The 22,749-nt window shown below is 42.2% G+C and overlaps 1 protein-coding gene across 2 annotated transcripts in view; it reads right to left on the bottom strand.

Moving 5' to 3' along the window:
* pms1 (PMS1 homolog 1, mismatch repair system component) overlaps positions 1-22,749 on the bottom strand; it is a 58,611-nt gene that overhangs the window by 28,359 nt on the left and 7,503 nt on the right. For both annotated transcript variants that reach the window (XM_039015015.1, XM_039015016.1), the window contains 4 exons: positions 21,208-21,318; positions 12,371-12,493; positions 11,475-11,621; positions 10,133-10,947 (listed from right to left, as the gene is read on the bottom strand). In XM_039015015.1, coding sequence (XP_038870943.1) covers positions 10,133-10,947; positions 11,475-11,621; positions 12,371-12,493; positions 21,208-21,318 — 1,196 coding nt within the window. The remainder of the gene's footprint in view (positions 1-10,132; positions 10,948-11,474; positions 11,622-12,370; positions 12,494-21,207; positions 21,319-22,749) is intronic.

Here is a 22,749-nt window from a genome sequence, read left to right as displayed (position 1 = left end):
AGCGCAATTAAATTGTTGCCAGCAGCACAGTTAGTCAACAACGCGCTGGATAACATAAAAACAGCCTAACCAGCTGAGAGGGCGAGTAAAATGGTCTGACTGAGCTGTTCTCTCATTTGTGTCTGGAAGTAGCTAGCAAGTTAGCCAACGTTAGCCAGTTAGCTTGGGTGCTTGACTGCTTTTAGGTCAGAACACTCGGATCAACCCTAATCCTCAACGAGAGCGTACAGTGTGCGCTCTGAACGCTCCAAATTTACGAATGGACAATCTGAAAGTGCTCTGCGTTTACAAATGCCGAGAGCGCACTCTGACACTACAGATTGGATTTTTCTCAGAAGTGAGATTAAATCAACTTTCAAAGCAGAATTACTTTCCCATTGTTCCTCAACTGTAGTGTATGATATATCATTGTCTAGCTCTGAGTGTACTTTTATCCAATCTAAAAAACACAATTTAAAATGTTGCTACATAAGGCCGAATCGAGCCAGTTGGTCCAAATACTTAATTACACACTGCATATCAGTTTGCAAGCTCAGCTTATTATTAGTCATAAAGCCCTAATCTTTTACAATAAGTTCTGATTTATTCAGTCAGAAACAATTAATCTGAACCAATTAACGGGAACCAATTAATCTGAACCAATTAACGGGAATGATGTTAATACACTACCGGTCAAAGGTTTTAGAACACCTACTCATTCAAGGGTTTCTCTTTATTTTTACTACTTTCTACATTGTAGAATAATAGTGAAGACATCAAACCTATGAAATAACACATATGGAATCATGTAGTAACCAACAACAAAAAAAGTGTCAAACAAATCAAAATATATTTTATATTTGAGATTCTTCAAATAGCCACTTTGCCTTGATGACAGCTTTGCACACTTGGCATTCTCTCAACCAGCTTCATGAGGTAGTCACCTGGAATCCATTTAAATTAACAGGTGTGCCTTCTTAAAAGTTAATTTGTGGAATTTCTTTCCTTAATGCGTTTGAGCCAATCAGTTGTGCTGTGACAAGGTAGGGGGGTATAGAGAAGACAGCCCTATTTGGTAAAAAAACAAGTTCATATTATGTCAAGAACAGCTCAAATAAGCAAAGAGAAACGACAGTCCATCATTACTTTAAGACATGAAGGTCAGTCAATGCAGAACATGTCAAGAACTTTGAAAGTTTCTTCAAGTGCAGTCGCAAAAACCATCAAGCGTGATGATGAAACTGGATCTCATGAGCAACGCCTCAGGAATGGAAGACCCAGAGTTACCTTTGCTGCAGAGGATAATTTCATTAGAGTTACCAGCCTCAGAAATTGCAGCCCAAATAAATGCTTCAGAGTTCAAGTAACAGACACATCAACTGTTCAGAGGAGACTGCGTGAATCAGGCCTTCATGGTCGAATTGCTGCAAAGAAAACACTACTAAAGGACACCAATAAGAAGACTTGCTTGGGCCAAGAAACACGAGCAATGGACCGGTGGAAATCTGTCCTTTGGTCTGGAGTCCAAATTTGAGATTTTTGGTTCCAACCGCCGTGTCTTTGTGAGACGCGGTGTGGGTGAACGGATGATCTCTGCATGTGTATTTCCCACCATGAAGCATGGAGGTGGTGGTGTTATGGTGTGGAGGTGCTTTGCTGGTGACACTGTCAGATTTATTTAGAATTCAAGGCACACTTAACCAGCATGGCTACCATAGCATTCTGCAGCGATACGCCATCCCATCTGGTTTGCGCTTAGTGGGACTATCATTTGTTTTTCAACAGGACAATGACCCAACACACATCCAGGCTGTGTAAGAACTATTTGACCAAGGAGGACAGTGATGGAGTGCTGCATCAGATGACCTGGCCTCCACAATCCCTCAACCTCAACTAAATTGAAATGGTTTGTGATGAGTCAGACTGCAGAGTGAAGGAAAAGTAGCCAACAACTGCTCAGCAACTCCTTCAAGACGGTTGGAAAAGCATTCCTCGTGAAGCTGGTTGAGAGAATGCCAAGAGTGTGCAAAGCTGTCATCAAGGCAAAGGTGGTTATTTGAAGAATCTGAAATAAACAAATCTAAATATATTTTATAACACTTTTGGTTACCACATGATTTCATATGTGTTATATAATAATGTTGATGTCTTCACTATTATTCTACAATGTAGAAAATACACTGCTCAAAAAAATAAAGGGAACACTTAAACAACACAATGTAACTCCAAGTCAATCAAACTTCTGTGAAATCAAACTGTCCACTTAGGAAGCAACACTGATTGACAATAAATTTCACATGCTGTTGTGCAAATGGAATAGACAAAGGGTGGAAATTATAGGCAATTAGCAAGACACCCCCAATAAAAGAGTGATTCTGCAGGTGGTGACCACAGACCACTTCTCAGTTCCTATGCTTCCTGGCTGATGTTTTGGTCACTTTTGAATGCTGGCGGTGCTCTCACTCTAGTGGTAGCATGAGACGGAGTCTACAACCCACACAAGTGGCTCAGGTAGTGCAGCTCATCCAGGATGGCACACCAATGCGAGCTGTGGCAAGAAGGTTTGCTGTGTCTGTCAGCGTAGTGTCCAGAGCATGGAGGCGCTACCAGGAGACAGGCCAGTACATCAGGAGACGTGGAGGAGGCCGTAGGAGGTCAACAACCCAGCTGCAGGACCGCTACCTCCGCCTTTGAGCAGGAGGAGCACTGCCAGAGCCCTGCAAAATTATCTCCAGCAGGCCACAGTGGACCGTGCTATACTCAATGTTTCAAGCTACTGCATTATTAGGTAACACAATGTTTGCATTTAGAGCCTGGCTTTCATAAGAGGATCAAAAGTATATACTGCGTGCAATAAGAAGTCAGTGCTTCTCTAGCACAGGGATTCTGGAGGAGGATCAGGTCTATACATTTAGCTGGAAGACAGCCAGGGTTTTTGTTATCTTTCCTCAGTCTATTGCTTCATATAATCACAACAAATAAAACATTGCAAGAGCTACATCAAGCGTGGGGGGGGGGGGGTCTGCTAACTTCTACACGCTTCCATATAAATAATCCTATGGGTTTATGGCACTGCATCCACACATGCAACTGACCTGTGTTACTAAAGTTCATGTGAGAGTGATAACGATTCCTAGAAGTAGTGTGCCACTTAACAGCAGCGTCGAAAGGAGCCAAATATTTGCCTCCTCTTATTTCATGTATAAGACAGCACTAACACAAGGCGGGATTCTAAACAGATGTCTTTTTCCATACACTCGTCCATACCGTACATAGGTTCCACACGTAGGCTAATGCTGATACACATTTTCCGTCCTTTCAATTGGTATGCAGTAATCTACGATAAATTCAGTAGAGGGTAATGATGTTATTCCATGTTGTTCGGTCTCGGTGGATTGAGATCGGAAAATAACGCCGTTTATGTATGGTTTTACTGGCCTGTGAAAGCTTATCTGGATGTTGTTAGAAGTCCAGAGAATGGTAGTACGACATGTATTGCTCATCTTTGATCCGTCCGATTAAAATAATTCTACACTGTTAGGAAAGCACAAAGGTGAGTTGCCTTGTGCTGAATCATGAGTCATGCAGACCCTATTACAGTGTGCTGTGGTATAGATACTGCTGAAAAATCATATCCTCTCAGTTGTGGAAAGGCAATTAAACAAAGGACACAAAATGTAAGATATGCAATGTGTAATTCCCCAAAGTTGCAAAATGTTCAAAATATTGGTAGCACTTTATAATAACTCCACATAATAAAATATTTATAATTAGTAAATCATTTATTCACAAATGATTAATCATTACTCATTTGTAAATGTTAGTAACCTAGTTATTCCCACGTTTATAAACAACTTTTAAAGTATTTAATAAGATGTTTAATATTGTTCCTTATAAAACATTTACTAATCATTATTTTTGTGTGGTCTCAACTAAAGTGTGGGCTATTTATACTTTATAAATACTAACACAAGTGTTTCTTGGCAGTGACTTTTCTACAAAAACTAAAAGTGTGGATTGCAATCAACCAAGAACTAGATTCTCACATAATTTGGTCAGGTGTGCGATTAAGTTCTGGGTCCATAAGTGTTAGAAATTGGGAGTTCCGGTTTGCCCTCGCAAAAGGAAACTCTTAGCCAAAGTCCGCAATTAAAAGACTGAAGCAATGGAGACAATAAAAAGGTTAAACATGTGAACATCTCTACCCGCAAATCACACACACATATACAGTTGATGTCGGAAGTTTACATACACCTTAACCAAATACATTTAAACTCAGTTTTTCACAATTCCTGACATTTAATCCAAGTACAAATTCCCTGTCTTCGGTCAGTTAGGATCACCACTTTATTTTAAGAATGTGAAATGTCAGAATAATAGAGAGAATGGTTTATTCCAGCTTTTATTTCTTTCATCACATTCCCAGTGGGTCAGAAGTTTACATACACTCAATTAGTATTTGGTAGCATTGCCTTTAAATTGTTGAACTTGGGTCAAACATTTCAGGTAGCCTTCCACAAGCTTCCCGCAATAAGTTGGGTGATTTTTGGCTCATTCCTCCTGACAGAGCTGGTGTAACTGAGTCAGGTTTGTAGGCCTCCTTGCTCGCACACGCTTTTTCAGCTCTGCCCACAAATGTTCTATTGGATTGAGGTCAGGGCTTTGTGATGGCCACTCCAATACCTTGACTTTGTTGTCCTTAAGCCATTTTGCCACAACTTGGGAAGTATGCTTGGGGTCATTGTCCATTTGGATGACCCATTTGCGACCAAGCTTTAACTTCCTGACCGATGTCTTGAGATGTTGCTTCAATATATCCACATAATTTTCCTGCCTCATGATGCCATCTATTTTGTGAAGTGCACCAGCCCCTCCTGCAGCAAAGCACCCCCACAACATGATGCTGCCACCCCCGTGCTTCACGTTTGGGATGGTGTTCTTCGGCTTGCAAGCCTCCCCCTTTTTCCTTCAAACATAACGATGGTCATTATGGCCAAACAGTTCTATTTTTGCTTCATCAGACCAGAGGACATTTCTCCAAAAAGTACGATCTTTGTCCCCATGTGCAGTTGCAAACCGTAGTCTGGCTTTTTTATGGCGGTTTTGGAGCAGTGGCTTCTTCCTTGCTGAGCGGCCTTTCAGGTTATGTCGATATAGGACCCGTTTTACTGTGGATATAGATACTTTTGTACCCGTTTCCTCCAGCATCTTCACAGGGTCCTTTGCTGTTGTTCTGGGATTGATTTGCACTTTTTGCACCAAAGTACGTTCATCTCTAGGAGACAGAACACGTCTCCTTCCTGAGAGGTATGACGGCTGCGTGGTGGCTGCGTGGTCACATGGTGTTTTTACTTGCGTACTATTATTTGTACAGATGAACATGGTAACGTCAGGCGTTCGCAAATTGCTCCCAAGGATGAACCAAACCTGTGGAGGTCTACAATTCTTTTTCTGAGGTCTTGGCTGATTTCCTTTGATTTTCCCATGATGTCAAGCAAAGAGGCACTGAGTTTGAAGGTAGGCCTTGAAATACATCCACAGGTACACCTCCAATTGACTCAAATGATATCAATTAGCCTATCAGAAGCTTCTAAAGCCATGACATCATTTTCTGGAATTTTCCAAGCTGTTTAAAGGCACAGTCAACTTTGTGTATGTAAACTTCTGACCCACTGGAATTGTGATACAGTGAATTATAAGTGAAATAATCTGTCTGTAAACAATTGTTGGAAAAATGACTTGTCATGCACAAAGTAGATGTCCTAACCGACTTGCCAAAACTATAGTTTGTTAACAAGAAATTTGTGGAGTTGTTGAAAAACTAGTTTTAATGACTCCAACCTAAGTGTATGTAAACTTCCGACTTCAACTGTATACGGACACGCCTTCAAATTAGGAGATTCTGCTATTTCAGCCACACCCGTTTCTGACAGGTGAATAAAATCGAGCACACAGCCATGCCATCTTCATAGACAAACATTGGCAGTAGAATGGCCTTATTGAAGAGTTCAGTGACATTCAACGTGCCACCGTCATAGGATGCCACATTTCCAACAAGTCAGTTCGTAAAATGTCTGCCCTGGTCAACTGTAAGTGCTGTTAATGTGAAGTGGAAACATCTAGCAGCAACAACAGCTCAGCCACAAAGTGGTAGGCCACACAAGCTCACAGAACGAGTTCCAAACTGCCTCCGGGAAGAAACGTCAGCGCAAGAACTGTTCGTCTGGAGCTTCAGAAAATGGGTTTCCATGGCCGAGCAGCCGGCTGGAGTGGTGTAAAGCTCGCCGCCATTCAACTCTGGATCAGTGGAAACGCGTTCTCTGTAATGATTAACCACGCTTCACCCTCTGGCAGTCCGACGGACAAATCCGTTTTTGGCAAATGCCAGGAGAGGGCTACCTGCCCCAATGCATAGTGCCAACTATGCCAACTATTTTGTAATTGACAAAATAGCCTACAACACTCTACTCAGCAAATTGGATGTAGTCTATCACAGTGCCATCCATTTTGTCACCAAAGCCCCATATACTACCCACCACTGCGACCTGTATTCTCTTGTTGGCTGGGCCCCGCTACATATTCGTCGTATATTTCACTGGTCATGTCCAAAACCAACACCTCCTATGGCCGCCTTTCCTTCCAGTTCTTTGCTGCCAATGACTGGAACAAATTGCAAAAATCACTGAAGCTGGAGACTTATCTCCCTCTCTAACTTTAAGCATCAGCTGTCAGAGCAGCTTACCGATCACTGCACCTGTACACAGCCCATCTGTAAATAGCACACCCAACTACCTCATCCCCATATTGTTCATTTGTTTTGCTCTTTTGTTCCCCAGTATCTCTACTTGCACATCATCATCTGCACATCTATCACTCCAGTGTTAATGCTAAATTGTAATTATTTCACCACTATGGCCTATTTATTGCCTTACCTCCCTAACCTTACTCCATTTACACACACTGTACATATATTTTTCAATTGTGTTATTGACTGTACGTTTGTTTATCCCATGTGTAACTGTTGTTTTTGTCTACTGCTTTGCTTTATCTTGGCCAGGTCGCAGTTGTAAATGAGAACTTGTTTTCACCTGGCCTACCTGGTTAAATAAAAGGTGAAATACATATTTATTTATTTTAACTGTAAAGATAGGTAGAGGATGAATAATGGTCTGGGGCTGTTTTTCATGGTCCTCCAGTGAAGGGAAATCTTAATGCTACAGCATACAATTACATTCTAGACGATTCTGTGCTTCCAACATTGTGGCAACAGATTGGGGAAGGCCCTTTCCTGTTTCAGCATGACAATGCCCCCGTGCACAAAGCGAGGTCCATACAGATATGGTTTGTCGAGATTGGTGTGGAAGAACTTGAGCCCTGACCAACCTCATCGAACACTTTTGAGATGAATTGGAACGGTGACTGCAAGACAAGCCTAATCACCCAACATCAGTGTCCGACTTCACTATTGCTTGTGGCTGAATGGAAGCAAGTCCACGCAGCAATGTTCCAACATCTAATGGAAAGCCTTAACAGAAGAGTGGAGGCTGTTATTGGAGCAAAGGGGGGACCAACTCCATATTAAAGATTTGTAGGACAATTCATATTTCACACAGTCACTTTAGTGTTTCCATCTAGTCTGCAACATGTCATGGAACTTCTGGAAGCACGGCCCCATCCTGCAAAGTGGCACAGAACACCTTAAAAGAGGTTTCTACACATCTCACACTTTATGCCCCATGTCCACTCAGGATGCACACCACACACCCTCTTGCACCCTTAAAACTTCACCTGCTTTCAAAAGAGTTACAACCTGGTCCACGCGACTGATAAGTTCCTACCACTTAAAGATCACTCCAAAACCCCTGCCACTGTCACTTCAGGCCCAGGCTGTGTGGTACAAGGGTGAATGGTTGGACCTGGGTCAGACACACTCCATGAAAACATAGGCTCCCCTCATGTGTGCCCTCCTCTCCCCCCCCTCCTTTTCACTCTCCTCTTCCTCCCCTCCTTTTCACTCTCCTCTTCCTTTCTCCCTCCACTCCTCCTTCCACATCTCTATCCCTCCCATCATCTCTAACTCCTCTTCCTCCCTGCCTTTGGCTGCTTAGAGAAGGAAGTGATGTGGAGATTCAGGGCTAACACTGACAATAGAGTAACAGAGGGAGAGGAGCAACAAATAGGATACAATTGTGGTTAGGAACATAATCTCCCTCTTCCTTCTGCTCTTTATTTTTCCTCAACCATACACATACTCTCTTCCTAATAAGGGGTTCCATCCCATTCCACACACAAAAACTCAGTCTCCTCCAATCAACTCTTGCTTTCTTGCCTGACAGACTAACTACAGAGTTTGACAATGTTAGTTGATTAGTTACGAAGCTGGGCCAGTTTCCAAATGAATTGCATCGGTAGAAACAGGGAAAAAACAAGCATCTTGTTCGCTGGCGATGTAAACAAATATACTATAGCAGCAAAAGGGGGGACCAACTTCATATTAATGCCCATGATTTTGGAATGATATGTTCGACAAGCAGGTGTCCACATACCTTTGGTCATGCATTGTACATGTAACATTTCTACCTCAATCACATAGTAGTGAAAGAATAAAAAGTCCACTAGTTGTAAGCTACATCTCCCCGTTTTATGATTAATTAGCACTCACTAGGTTGACATTAGCAAAACAGTTACATTTACAACTCTCCCTCAAGTCCTTGCAACAGTTTCACTGTTTGTGAATAAAATGGTTGATATATTTCCTTTAACATTCTGTGTTGAATGCATATTCTTTAACCATTGGTTATGCGCTTGGCTATTTTGAGAACTTAAGGAGCATCAGCTTATAAAGTATTTATAAAGCATAAATAGCCCACACTTGAGGCCAAGCAAAAATACTTAACTAATGATTAGTAAATGGTTTATAAAGGACCCATATTAAACATCGTATGAATGGAGTAATGATTGGTAAATGATGAGTAAACTATTTAACTAATCCAATATAAATGCTTTATTACGTGGTGTTATTATAAAGTGCTAACAAAATGATCCACTATATTTTCTAAAACTATATTCATACACCAAACATTAGGAACACCTGATTTTGCCCTCAGAAGAGCCTCAATTCGTCGGCGCATGGACTCTACAAGGTGCTGAAATGTCCCACAAGGATGCTGGCCCATGACTTCAATGCTTCCCACAGTTGTGTCAAGTTGGCTGGATGTCCTTTGGGTGGTGGACCATTCTTGATACACAAGATAAACTGTTGAGCGTGAGAAACCCAGCAGTGTTGCAATTCTGGACAAAGGTGCATGGCACCTACTAACATACCCTGTTCAAAAGGCACTTAAATAAGTTGTCTTGCCCATTCACCCTCTGAATGGCACACATACACAGCAATCCACGTCTCAATTCTCTAAAGGCTTAAAAGTCATTCTTTAACCTGTCTCTCCTCCCCTTCATCTACACGGGTTGAAATGGATTTAGCAAGTGACATCAATAAGGAATCAAAGCTTTCACCTGGTCAGTCTATGTCATGGAAAGAGCAGGTGTTCTTAATGTTTTGTATACAGTGTATATCATCCGTTTCGTTCGCCTACATCTTATTATTTGTCGAAAACGCAACAAATCGAAATACTAGAACATATTCATAAATCAAGACATTTTTGATGCATCTGAAATGTGGCCCATCTTTTGCAGTTGCTGATTAAGATCTTTCTGACAACGTCTTCAACTAGGAACAAGCCGGACCAGACGGGCGAGACAGAGGAGAGAGTTAGTGCGTGTCCACATACAGAATATTAAGTTAAATGTATCTACAGAATATTAAGTTAAATGCGTCTGACTAGCAAAATACTTTTGAGTGCCTAAGATGCATGGCATACTTTGGAAAAAGGGGAGATATTTCATCATGCAGAATACCTGTTTTACAGTGGAAAATATTGACCATGTAACCTAGTAATCAGATTCAGTTGTCTGGAAAATATAAACATAGCTCATCTCAACAATTCTCTGTCTGGGTAGCAACATGAATATGCCAAGCAAAATTTCCTGGGCCATATTTTACACATGCAAGTGACAGGTCAACCTTTCTTTTTTTTGCCTTGCTAATAATAACAAATGGAAACAACTGCTTCGAAAGTGAAGTCTGGAAACCCACTTCTTTCGGTCCTCCTCCCCCAGGTTTTTCCATCTCTCCTGCACGGCAGTGGTGATGTCCTGGAGGCTGGCTGTGGGCTTCTCCTGGAGAACCGATGCCCGGGTCTCCCTCTCAAACAGGGCGGCAGGGGACAGGGGGGTCCTCATGGCACGGTTATTGATCAAGTCGTAGGCCGTCAGCGCCGCCCGTTTCTCCGTTATAGCGTTGGACACCTTTTTGCCAGGGCTGCTCTGACCCTTGGCCTTGACCTGGCCAAGGTCACTGCTCCATCCGGTGGCCAGGTGGACCTTGACGGGCTGCAACGGCTCGCCTGTGGAGGGGTCCGTCAGAGCCGTTCCTCGGCTCCAACTCACTGCTGATAACTGCTCGACGTCTTTGCCTTTGTCATGACCTTGGTCGTGGTTGTCGAGCCTCTCCAGGCCTTTGGCCGTGCCTGGATTTGTTGTCCCGGTGCCAGTCGAAGCCATGTAATCTTCCAACTGTGGAAATGCCAGGTCAAAGTCCCCTGGATTTAGGTTGACTATCCAGTCTTCAGAGGAAGAGGAGGAGCTAGTGTTTGCTGTCTGCTCCCCAGCCACTACCCTGGATGGAGGGCCATCACTGCAGTCAGATGGAGCTTTGGCCACTCTGACACTGTGCTCCGCAAGACTGTCCTCTAAGTCAGCGTTTCCCCTACAGTCGCCCAGTGATGGGCCAGCATGCAGGCCGCTGCCTCCATCATATTCTTCAGTGACTGGTGGAGCCTCAGCGGCAGACCCCAACCCAGGGCCATAGAAGGAAACCAACAGCGTCTCCACTGCAGCCAGCACAGCCACCTGAGAGTCAAAGTCTAAGTGAGAAAAAACACCACACACACTAATGCCCATGCTGTTCACTTTTCCCTTTCACAGGAAATGGCTGTGCAACCAGGTAACTGTTAATTTCATTTCTGTGGTTAATTACAGCACTGGTCAGCTCCTCTTACTTCAAATGGTGGTGGGTGCAGAACTGATTGTCAACTTACTGTTTACGGGCAGCACTTTCTATTTTTATAAAAGAAAATCAAGTTGTTTTGAGGAGTTACATTTAAGAGAAGTTAAAGTTAAGAGACTAACGTTTACTAGCCAAACCAAGTACATGGATTCCTTGCTGTACCGTAGAGGTTACACGTAAGGAAATCGTGAATTAGCTAAATGGAATTTGCTTGCATTGCACATTTGCAGTTGAATCAGTCTGAAAGCCGAAATGTCTAAATTGACTGGTAACTGGTTCTGCAGCTACCCCATCATATTCGGTTTCCCCTTAGTTCTCTAATCCTTCAACCTGTCTGCAAGGAAAAGGATAAAAGAATAGAAAACGGCACCTTGTTCTGGAACAGAATCTGGGTCTTGTCGGGTGTCAGGTTGACGTCTACAGTGGATGCGGGAACAGTGATATTGAGCATCATAGTGGGATAACGATTGAGGGCAGAGTCTGCCGGGTACTGAGCCAGGAAGTGCTGCCGGACCACCTGATGGTCAAGCAGAGAGAAGGTATATGAACTGCAATGATACTATGAGCAATGCTTCACTTTGTTATGTAAACGCTACAACACTGTCAAAGTGACAGTATCAATGACAGAGAGCTACATTGGGGATAATAGACAGGCCTATACGATGACAAAGTGATAATTTAGAGGACCGTAATGGAAATAAGCTTTTGGGTTTTATTCTGTACGCATTGTCTTCAGCTGGAGCGACTTTGTATTTATTTTAATTTTTTTAAATCTTCGGTTAAATAAAAATACTACTGGGTGTACTTCTAGTGCCTGAATTGATGTGATAAAGAGAAATATAATGATAGGTTTATAACACTAATATGAACCACTGTTTAAAAAAATATATATTATCCTTGAAACTACTAGTAATAGTTTGCTGGTTGTAGCCACCAATTGTCCCATTAACAATCACCCATATTACAACAATTATTTATTTTCAAACTTCACATTTCTCTAGTATAGGCTACTTAACATCATGAACTAAAATCAGCAAAATGCCACCGATAAGTGATCGGTATGATCAATGATGTTTGGTTTATCCTCCCAGGTCTAGTGAATACGCACTGTACAATTACAGGAAGACAACAAATATTTTTGTCCAAGCAACTTCAAAAGCTCTTGTTTATAGAACACCTCGATCCCATTGGTTTAGGTAAAGAAAACCGGCAGCCAAACAAAAACAAACATATGTACATTTCATTAACACAAAAAATGGTTTTTACCTTCAGGATATCCTTCTGGTGGACAGGTCGATCATTCACAAAGATAAATGTTTTGTCGGGGTTACTGGAGCTTGCTAAAGAGCAATCCATACCAGGTCTGGGAAAGAATCCATCAATTACGATCTGTTAAAAGAAATAAAATCAACATAATAACTGGGGAATAATTTATCAGTGCAAAACATTTTTTACAGTTATATTTTGATCTCACTTCATACCAAGTGGCCCTGCCTATTAACATGCATATTACACAGGCAGGTAGAATGTAATACAGCGGTTCCCTTTTGTGATAGCAAATTCATCAGGGACCCCCCTCATAATCAGAACAACTCTCGTGCGATAAAAATGTATTACAGGGAGTTAGGGCTCGGCGATATGGCCTAAAAATAATATCTAGATTTTTTCCTACTTATGGGTGATTCACATCGATTTTTAAAACCTCTCTAAATAAGCTTTGTCGCACAATTACAATGCCCTCAGAAAGAATTCATAGCACTTGACTCAATCCACATTTTGTTGCATTACAGCCTGAATTCAAAATTGATTAAATTCATTTTGTTTCTCACCCATCTACACAAAATACCCCATAATGACAAAGTGAAAACTTATTTTACAAATGTTTTCACATGTATTGAAAATAAAATACAGAAATATCTCATTTACATTCTATAAAGTATTCACACCCGAGTCAATACTTTGTAGAAGCACCTTTGGCAGCGATTACAGCTGTTTTAAAGTCACCATTGGCCTCATCCCTGAGCGGTTTCCTTCGGCTCCGGCAACTGAGTAGTTACTGGGTATATTGACACACCATCCAAAGAGTAATTCATAACATCACTATGCTCAAATGGATATTCGATGTCTGCTTTATTTATTTTTTACCCATCTACCAATAGGTGCCCTTCTTTGCAAGGCATTGAAAAACCTCCCTGGTCTTTGTGGTTGAATCTGTATTTGAAATTCCTGGGTCACCTGAGGGACCTTACAAATAATAATTTTATTTGTCACATACTCCGAATACAACAGGTGTAGATCTTACCGTGAAATGCTTACTTACAAGCCCTCAACCTACAATGCAGTTCAAGAAAGAGTTTAATGTATTTAGTAAATATTTTCTTAAGTAAACATAGTAAAAGAAAAAGTAACACATTAACAATAACGAGGCTATATACAGGGGGTACCGGTACCGAGTCAATGTGCGGGGGTACAGGTTAGTAAACGTATTGTGTACATGTAGGTAGGGGTAAAGTGACTATTCATAGATAATAAACAGCGAGTAGCAGCAGTGTAAAAACAAAAGGGGGGGGGTGCGTGTCAATGTAATAGTCCGGGTGTCCATTTGATTAATTGTTCAGCAGTCTTATGGCTTGGGGGTAGAAGCTGTTAAGGAGCCTTTTGGTCCTAGACTTGGAGCTCCGGTACCGCTTGCCATGCGGTAGCAGAGCGAACAGTCTATGACTTGGGTGACTGGAGTCTGACAATTTTATGGGCTTTTCCTGTAGCCCATGATCATCTCCTTTGTCTTGCTCATGTTGAGGGAGAGGTTATTGTCCTGGCACCACACTGCCAGATCTCAAACCTCCTCCTTATAGGCTGTCTCATTGTTGTCGGTGATCAGGCCTACCACTTATGTCGTCAGCAAACCTAATGATGGTGTTGGAGTCATACTTGGCCATGCAGTCGTGGGTGAATAGGGAGTACAGGAGGAGACGAAGCACGCACCCCTGAGGGGTCCCAGTGTTGAGGATCAGTGTGGCAGATGTGTTGTTGCCTACCCTTACCACCTTGGGGCAGCCCGTCAGAAATTCCAGAATCCAGTTGCAGAGGGATGTTTTTAGTCCCAGGGTCCTTAGCTTAGTGATGAGCTTTGTGGGCACTATGGTGTTGAACGCTGAGCTGTAGTCAATGAAGAGCATTCTCAAATATGTGTTCCTTTTGTCCAGGTGGGAAAGGGAAGTGCGGAGTGTGATTGCGTCATCTGTGGATCTGTTGGGGCGGTATGCGAATTGGAGTGGTCTAGGTTTTCCGGCACGATGGTGTTGATGTGAGCCATGACCAACCTTTCAAAGCACTTTGTGGCTACCGACGTGAGTGCTACGGGGCGATAATCATTTAGGCAGGTTACCTTCGCTTTCTCTTGGGCACACTATGGTGGTCTGTTTGAAACATGCAGGTATTACAGACTCGGTCAGGAAGAGGTTGAAAACATCAGTGAAGACACTTGCCAGTTGGTCCTCGCATGCTTTGAGTAGACGCCCTGGTAATCCGTCTGGCCCCACGGCTTTGTGAATGTTGAACTGTTTAAATGTCTTGCTCACATCGGCTACAAAGAGCGTGATCACACAGTCGTCCGGAACAGCTGGTGCTCTCATGCATGCTTCAGTGTTGCTTGCCTCGAAGCGAGCATAAATGGCATTTAGCTCGTCTGGTAGGCTCGCGTCATTGGGCAGCTCGCGGCTGGGTTTCTCTTTGTAGTCGGTAATATTTTTCAAGCCCGGCCACATCCGACGAGCATCAGAGCCGGTGTAGCAGGATTCAATCTTAGTCTTTTATTGACGCTTTGCCTGTATGATGGTTCATCCGAAGGCATAGTGGGAGTTCTTATAAGCGTCCGGATTAGTGTCCTGCTCCTTGAAAGCGGCAGCTCTAGCCTTTAGCTCAGTGCGGATATTGCCTGTAATCCATGGCTTCTGGTTGGGAAATGTATGTACGGTCACTGTGGGGACAACATCGTCGATGCACTTATTGATGAAGCCGGAGACTGAGGTGGTATACTCCTCAATGCCATTGGATGAATCCTGGAACATATTCCAGTCTGTGCTAGCAAAACAGTCCTGTAGTGTAGCATCCGCGTCATCTGACCACTTCCGTACTAAGCGAGTCACTGGTACTTCCTGCTTTAGTTTTTGCTTGTAAGCAGTAATCAGGATAGAATTATAGTTGGATTTTCCAAATGGAGGGTGAGGGTCCATATGACTGATTACGTTGAACCAAACCTCAAATGCAAATAGCAAGTTGAAACTGCTTGTTTATATTTATAAGTTATATTTCTTTGCATTGTTATTGTGGGGGAGGGGCTTGGTGTCTGTGTGCGTGTGGGAACATGCACAGTACAGAAGGAATGAAGGAGACGAGACCAAAAAGACAAACACTCACAAACAGAAGTAGAAAAAAAATTACTCGATTCTTGCGATACAGGCATTTGGAACATTCATTCAAATTTGTTTTAATACAATCTAATTAACTCAATATATCGCCCAGCCCTACGAGGAGTTTTACTATAACGTCTGCAGTGCACGGCTGGACGAACCAAGTCTCGCCCCCTGGGTTAATAACACTTACAAAGGCTAGCCTCAGCATCGCAAAGAAAATGTTGCATTTTTCAAGTTAATATCCTGCAATTCTACACATTTTGCCATGAGGCAGAAAGAAAAGATTGCTGTTTTAAAGCTTATATTACAGTGCATTTATAGTACTGAGTTGAAAAATATATAATTGGTGGAGTACTGTGGATACCAATATCTCTGAGCCTCCCAGGCCCATGTTGGCCAGTGATATGAACATAAATTGTAGATGAGTAATAGTACATTGTATTACACAGTTTAAACATATTCCATGGATCCCTTGGGCAAAAGTAATTTAAATCTGTTAGTAGTACTCATTTAATTTGTTTTTCTATCATCATCATCATCATGATGTGATGTACGCATTAACTACAGCAGCTATGTAACAAACATGCTTTTTGCAAAATTTGTAACAATATGTACCGATACTGTACTTACAATGCATCTGTAATTTAAATACCATGTAAAAATAAGGTAAAATAAAAAAAAGGTACAGTTCACCCAAATTAAAAACATACTTATTTGTTTCCTTCAATGGACAAGGAGAGACAGTAGTCTATGCTTTTTTTGTTTACCTAGGCCAGCACGTTTTGGTTTTTGCCCTAGCACTACACAGCCGATTCAAATAATCAAAGCTTGTTGATTACTTGAATCAGCAGTGTAGTGCTAGGGCAAAAACAAATACAGCTTACATTAGTGTTTTCGAACCAAAAATCAGTTACCCAACATTAGAATGTTATACATCTCTCGCCAAAATCTTAAAAATAACTTCAAACCAAGTCTTTGAACAATCTAGTCTCAGGGACTTTGAGATTTAAAAAAGTACACTATCAAATCGATTCATGCCGGATCCTTAACGATTTCACATCTTTAAAGGGATAGTTCAGCCAAATTACATATTGGTTTCCTTTGTCTATGAACAAGGCATGACAGCAATCCATGCTTTGGTTTAGTTTCCCTGGCACGGTTTCCATATGCTAACTTTTTGGCATTTGTGGCACAAATCCCATTCAAGTCATGGGACTGATATTAACATTTTCTCACATGTTCAAATCATCTAAGTGCCTTTGTTGAGCTTCACAATCAATTTTAGATAATTTCGGATGATTTGGACATAATACTTGAAAAATGCCCATATCGGTCCCATGACTTGAATGGGATTTTTGCCACAAATGCTAAAACATTAGAAAGCGGAAACAGTGCTAAGGGAAACTAAACAAAAGCATGGATTGCTGCCATACCTGGTCCATAGACTGCTTACAGGGTAAGGAAACCAAAGTCCTTTTGTGATTTGGGTGAAATATCCCTTTAAGGATTCACATGTTTTTTTAACAGAAACATCACACGTGTTCACACTTAAACTGTTTGGACAACCAATGACATCAAACTGCTGTTTCCAAGCTTCTTAATTCTAGGAAACAGTTTCTGTTGGCGGCATGTGATAGACAAAAGTGTTGGTGAAAAGAGAACCAGCTCCAAATTACTCAAATGATCCACTGTGTACTGCATAACTCAGGCAAACAATTCTAAAATAACAAGCTCCGCAGTTGACAAGCATTAGGGCCATATAATTGGAGTTTAAACTAACTCTAATTACTGGCATTGAGACCTTGACAACAGCCATGTATATTACATATACTTTCCCATTAAAATATTTGTCAATTACTGTGATGCAGGTGATCCTGCCCACTGACTACCTGGCCATAAATGAGCTTGATTATTCGAGGCTGAGTCGTGTAGAGGTAATCTGGGCCTCATTGGCAGCAGTGTTCACTGCCACAGGACCCCGCTCTTGTAATTACAAAAGCAGTACAGAAACAAAACTGACCCAGGTTCCCCGCAGATACTCGTTGACACACTTGCAGCTAAGCCTCCTGAAAAAAAACCTCGATGCGTCCACTCAATCAAGGAGTGACCGCGAGTATATTTTTATACAAAATATGTCAAAAAATGTCTTGCCAAAGATGATGAAATACTTATATTAGTAGGCACCAAAGTTAAAGGAAAATAAATAAACAAACCAAGTGAGACCTGTCTGATATGAAATCTGCAAGACAACCTACCTAAATCTGAAAAACAGAGGTCCTAGGATTGACACAGGCCAGGGTCCTAAGATTGAGTCAAACTTTTCTCAGGTGACCTGAGCAGCAGGCCTGGCTGTGTTCCCCAGTCTGTCTGCACACATCTTCACGTGTCACACCCATGAGCGCGGAACTGGAACACATCTTGGCTTGGTGTCCTACCCGATGAGTGATCATCTCTCCCTGGCTAATGACTGATTACTCAAGCAGACCTCGCACCGCATAAATTAAAAGGGTGGGTCTATAGGACATTCTAAGAATGTTGAGAGAAAAAAACAAAATTGGTAGACAAAAACATTTCCTTATCTGGATAATGAGTTTCATGAGCTAATGTTAATGTTAATAATGTTAATGTTATTGCAAAGCTATCGATGTAGCTGGGCTATATGTAATGCGGTACCACAAAACAAAAGAACACACTATCCTCACACATGGAAGATGTAGTTCCAGGGACACATTGTTTTGGTTTTAGATTGGCACACTGATCATTTTAAATGAGCAACGCAAAACTTCTCATAACTTAACACATAGTAAATGAGAAGCCAGTTCATCGATGCAACGCTGTTTGAGGATTTGCAAGTACACTACCTTTCACAAGTTTGGGGTCACTTAGAAATGTCCTTGTTTTTGAAAGAAAAGCACTTTCTGTCCATTAAAATAACATCAAATTGATCAGAAATACAGTGTAGACATTGTTAATGTTGTAAATGACTATTGTAGCTGGAAACGGCGGATTATTAATGGAATATATACATAGGCCCATTATCAGCAACCATCACTCCCGTGTTCCAATGGCACGTTGTGTTAGCTAATCCACATTTAGCATTGTAAAAAGGAAAATTGATCATTAGAAAACCCTTTTGTAATTATGTTAGCACAGCTGAAAAATGCCCTGATTAAAAGAAGCAATAAAACTGGCCTTCTTTAGACTAGTTGAGTATCTGGAGCATCAGCATTTGTGGGTTCAATTACAGGCTCAAAATGGCCAGAAACAAATAACTTTCTTCTGAAACTCGTCAGTCTATTCTTGTTCTGAGAAATGAAGGCTATTCCATGTGAGAAATTGCCAAGAAACTGAAGATCTCATACAACGCTGTGTGCTACTCTCTTCACAGAACAGCGCAAACTGTCTCTAACCAGAACAGAAAGAGGAGTGGGAGGCCCCGGAGCATAACTGAGCAAGAGGACAAGTACATTAGAGTGTCTACTTTGAGAAACAGACGCCTCACAAGTCCTCAACTGGCAGCTTCATTAAATAGTACCCACAAAACACCAGTCTCAACGTCAACAGTGAAGAGGCGACTTCAGCATGCTGGCTTTCTAGGCAGAGTTCCTCTGTCCAGTGTCTGTTCTTTTGCCCATCTTTTATTTTTATTGGCCAGTCTGAGATATGGCTTTTTCTTTGCTACTCTGCCTAGAAGGCCAGCATCCCAGAACAAGAATAGATTGACGAGTTTCAGAAGAAAGTTATTTGTTTCTGGCCATTTTGAGCCTGTAATCGAACCCACAAATGCTGATGCTCCAGATACTCAACTAGTCTGAAGAAGGCCAGTGTTATTGCTTCTTTAAAAATCAGCACAAAAGTTTTCAGCGGTGCTAACATAATTGCAAAAGGGTTTTCTAATGATCAATTAGCCTTTTAAAATGCTAAACTTGGATTAGCTAACACAAAATGCCATTGGAACACAGGAGTGATGGTTGCTGATAATGGGCCTCTGTACGCTTATGTAGATATTCCATTAAAATCAAATCTGTCGTTTCCAGCTACAATAGTCATTTACAACATTAACAATGTCTACACTGTATTTCTGATCAATTTGATGTTATTTTAAATGGACAAAAAAAGTTGTTCTTCTTTCAAAAACAAGGACATTTCTAAGTGAACCCGAACTTTTGAACTGCAGTGTACATGTGGTTTCCTCTTGTTCTACTCATTATCTAATAAGTTATGGGAGCACCAATGGTACCTTTGCACCAAAGGGCATGGTTGCGTGTTGTCACGTTGCCAAAATGAGCGTCACATTTTGTTCCACAAAAGGCATGGCCCCTACATCAACTTTCCAGAATTGCGTGTGGAATCTTTGAACTGGATTCCGTGATCGCTAAGCTTCGGCGAATGAAGGGGGAGCCAATAAGTGTTCTTTCATTGCTACCGGGTGGACAAAGGCCAACGGTCCTTCTCATAACTAGGACCCAGAGTCCTGCTGAAAAATAACAACAAAGCAAACAAGGAAAAGGAACTTGTGCTCCGTATCTGTCAGGCCACATTAGCCGAGAGATGCACGGCAGGTAGCAGCCACACAACACCTACCATGACCAAGCAGAAACTTAACGCTCCACAGCCAACTCAATTACCAGCAACAAAGCAAATCTCACACAAGGAGAAAAGGGCATAGACGTAGCTGCCGAACAACCAACCAACATCATATACTGGCTTGAAATCAGGAGTTCTTGGTGCAGTCATTTACCAAGCTTGCCGTCTAGTATTTCTTGGGTTTCTCACTTGCAGTCAGTCACACACACACACAGTGGACCTGTCCGTTCTGCAGCTGAACCACCACCATCCAGTGCAAGGTCCATGCACTGTGGAACACACCCAGGATATGGAAAGAGGGTCTCTGGGAAACCTGGTGTTGGCAGTGGGAGGACGAGTGGCTGGGTGCCAACGCAGCCGTGCCATGTCTCTCTATGACACTGGGCCATCCACGTGCACTACGGGTCACACAATCTCTTCTAATTGAGTTCAGTGCCACATTTGTCACAAGGGTTCGAATGGCTTTTTCTTGTAAAGACAGTTATGGTGTATCGTTTCATGATTGCCCCTTCCACTTGCATCACACGTCATTCGAGTCAAATGGTGCTCTTTACATGTCCTCTTTTTCTATTTTGAAGGCAGGGCACTTATTGTAAAAAAAAATATATACAAATGTTTTTTAAAGTGACTGATGTGTACTTTTGGGAGATACAGAAGTCAATAAAATAGTAATTGGTGTCATTGAGCACTGCAGGAGGGGACAGTACTGCAAAATCAGCAATGTTTAAGTCAAGCTCTGTGTGGACACCTCCAAGAACAGCCACCTGCTCACATATTTCAGGACTGAGGTATAACATTTAAGCCCTTGACTGTGGCTAATGTGTAGCCTTCCTTGATACAATTCCATGTGGTGCATGAGACTACATTATAATAGCCACTCGAAAGAGGGTTCAATCAAAACAGATGGGGGGTTTCTGGGGTAAGGCCAACTACATTGGTCCTAAGCAGTGTTGTAAAACTCATATCCAATTTCTGTTTTTCACTTATTTAGCATAGTTAAATTGCATTATTGCAGTACGACAGAAGCGTTTTATCTATGATTACTGGTTTGGTTGGATCAGTCCCATGACAGAGTGATGCTGGTGTGAGTGTTTGACTGACCTCTGGTTGTTGATGGTGGATGGGGAGCAGGTGGGCCACAGCGTTGGGCCCCAGTGTAGCCATGAGAGCCATCCTGTGATCGGACACCTTGGCCTTCTGCCACACCACCACCTGCAACAACACGCAGCAGCTTATTTTCAGTCTGGCTAAAAAAAAGACCACCTGCCAGATCTCGAAATCAAGACAGTAGACGCTGACCACCAATCAAAGCCTCTCCTGTAGCACTTCCCTTACCTGTGTGGTGGCACAAGAGGGGCAAAGAGAGAGGTTTACTGTGTCAACTGTTCTAGACCTGAACCAGACCAGGGGGTTTGGGGAAGGCTCGAGAACAAGTTAGTGAACACCGGTGCATATGTCAGGTCACATACTGTGAGAGCAGTTCTACTGAATCAGCGAGTCTGTGCTAGCACCTTGGAGCTTGTAAAACAGACACTAGTTCACATTCTCAAATCAGCACGTTGTCTGAGCATATTATTCAACCCAATGGATCAATGTGCACTGCATAATGAAAGTTGACCACAGTGGCCACAAGGTTACACAATCTTCCTCATCACTGTGCAACCTCCACCGAGGCATGGATTCCTCAGATTTTCCTTCGTGTCAGATGTATGAGAGGAAAGTAGTCCAGGAGAAAAAGCGAACACATTCACACCCACGGGTGGCCCTGTCATTGGTGTCCACCAGCGAGTACATCTCCAGGGTGTTGATTTCTGTAAGCATGCTGCCCGCAGCAGCACACATCTATGCAATGAAATATGCAATTTAGTGACTGTAAACGGATCACTCTCGTAAAAAGCACTTGGAGAAGCCATGAAACCCAACACAGGCTGAAGTGCAAAGTTCGGGATACGGGATATGTCTCCCAAGTGCTAATGCCATGAAATGGGGGCACACTCCTCCCTTGATGATCTCCGAGTGATTTCAATGAAAAGTATACGGCGGTCGAGTAACTCCTCTGACTCCCTACCCTAATATTTTATTCCAAGTGGACACTGACAAACTGAATCTCAAATCAAATTGTATTGGCGGCATACAAAAGCATTTCACTGAGCATCTGCAAATAGTGTATCTAGGTCCAACAGTGCAGTAATACCTAACAAAACACACACAAACCCCAAAAGACTGAGCAATGTCAGAGTCTGGAATATAAATATACACACACACTGAAAAAATTATTTAAAAAACTAAACATGAAACAATTTCAAAGATTTTACTGAGTTACAGTTCATATAAAGGAAATCAGTCAATTGATATAAATTCATTAGGCCCTAATTTATGGATTTTACATACAGATATGCATCTGTTGGTCACAGATACCTTAAAAAAGTAGAGGCGTGGATCAGAAAACCAGTCAGTATCTGGTGTGACCACCATTTGCCACATGCAGCGAGACATATCCTTCGCATAAAGTGCACCAGGCTGTTGATTGTGGCCTGTGGAATGTTGTCCCACTCCTCTTCAATTGTTGCTGGACATTGGTGGGAACTGGTCTTACACGTCGATCCAGAGCATCCCAAACATGCTCATTGGGTCACACCTGGA

Source organism: Salvelinus namaycush, chromosome 19 (assembly GCF_016432855.1).
Source record: "Salvelinus namaycush isolate Seneca chromosome 19, SaNama_1.0, whole genome shotgun sequence".
NCBI classification, from domain to species: Eukaryota; Metazoa; Chordata; class Actinopteri; order Salmoniformes; family Salmonidae; genus Salvelinus; species Salvelinus namaycush.
The sequence above is the reverse complement of the archived record's forward strand: the minus strand, read 5'-3'. Positions and strand labels throughout refer to the sequence as shown.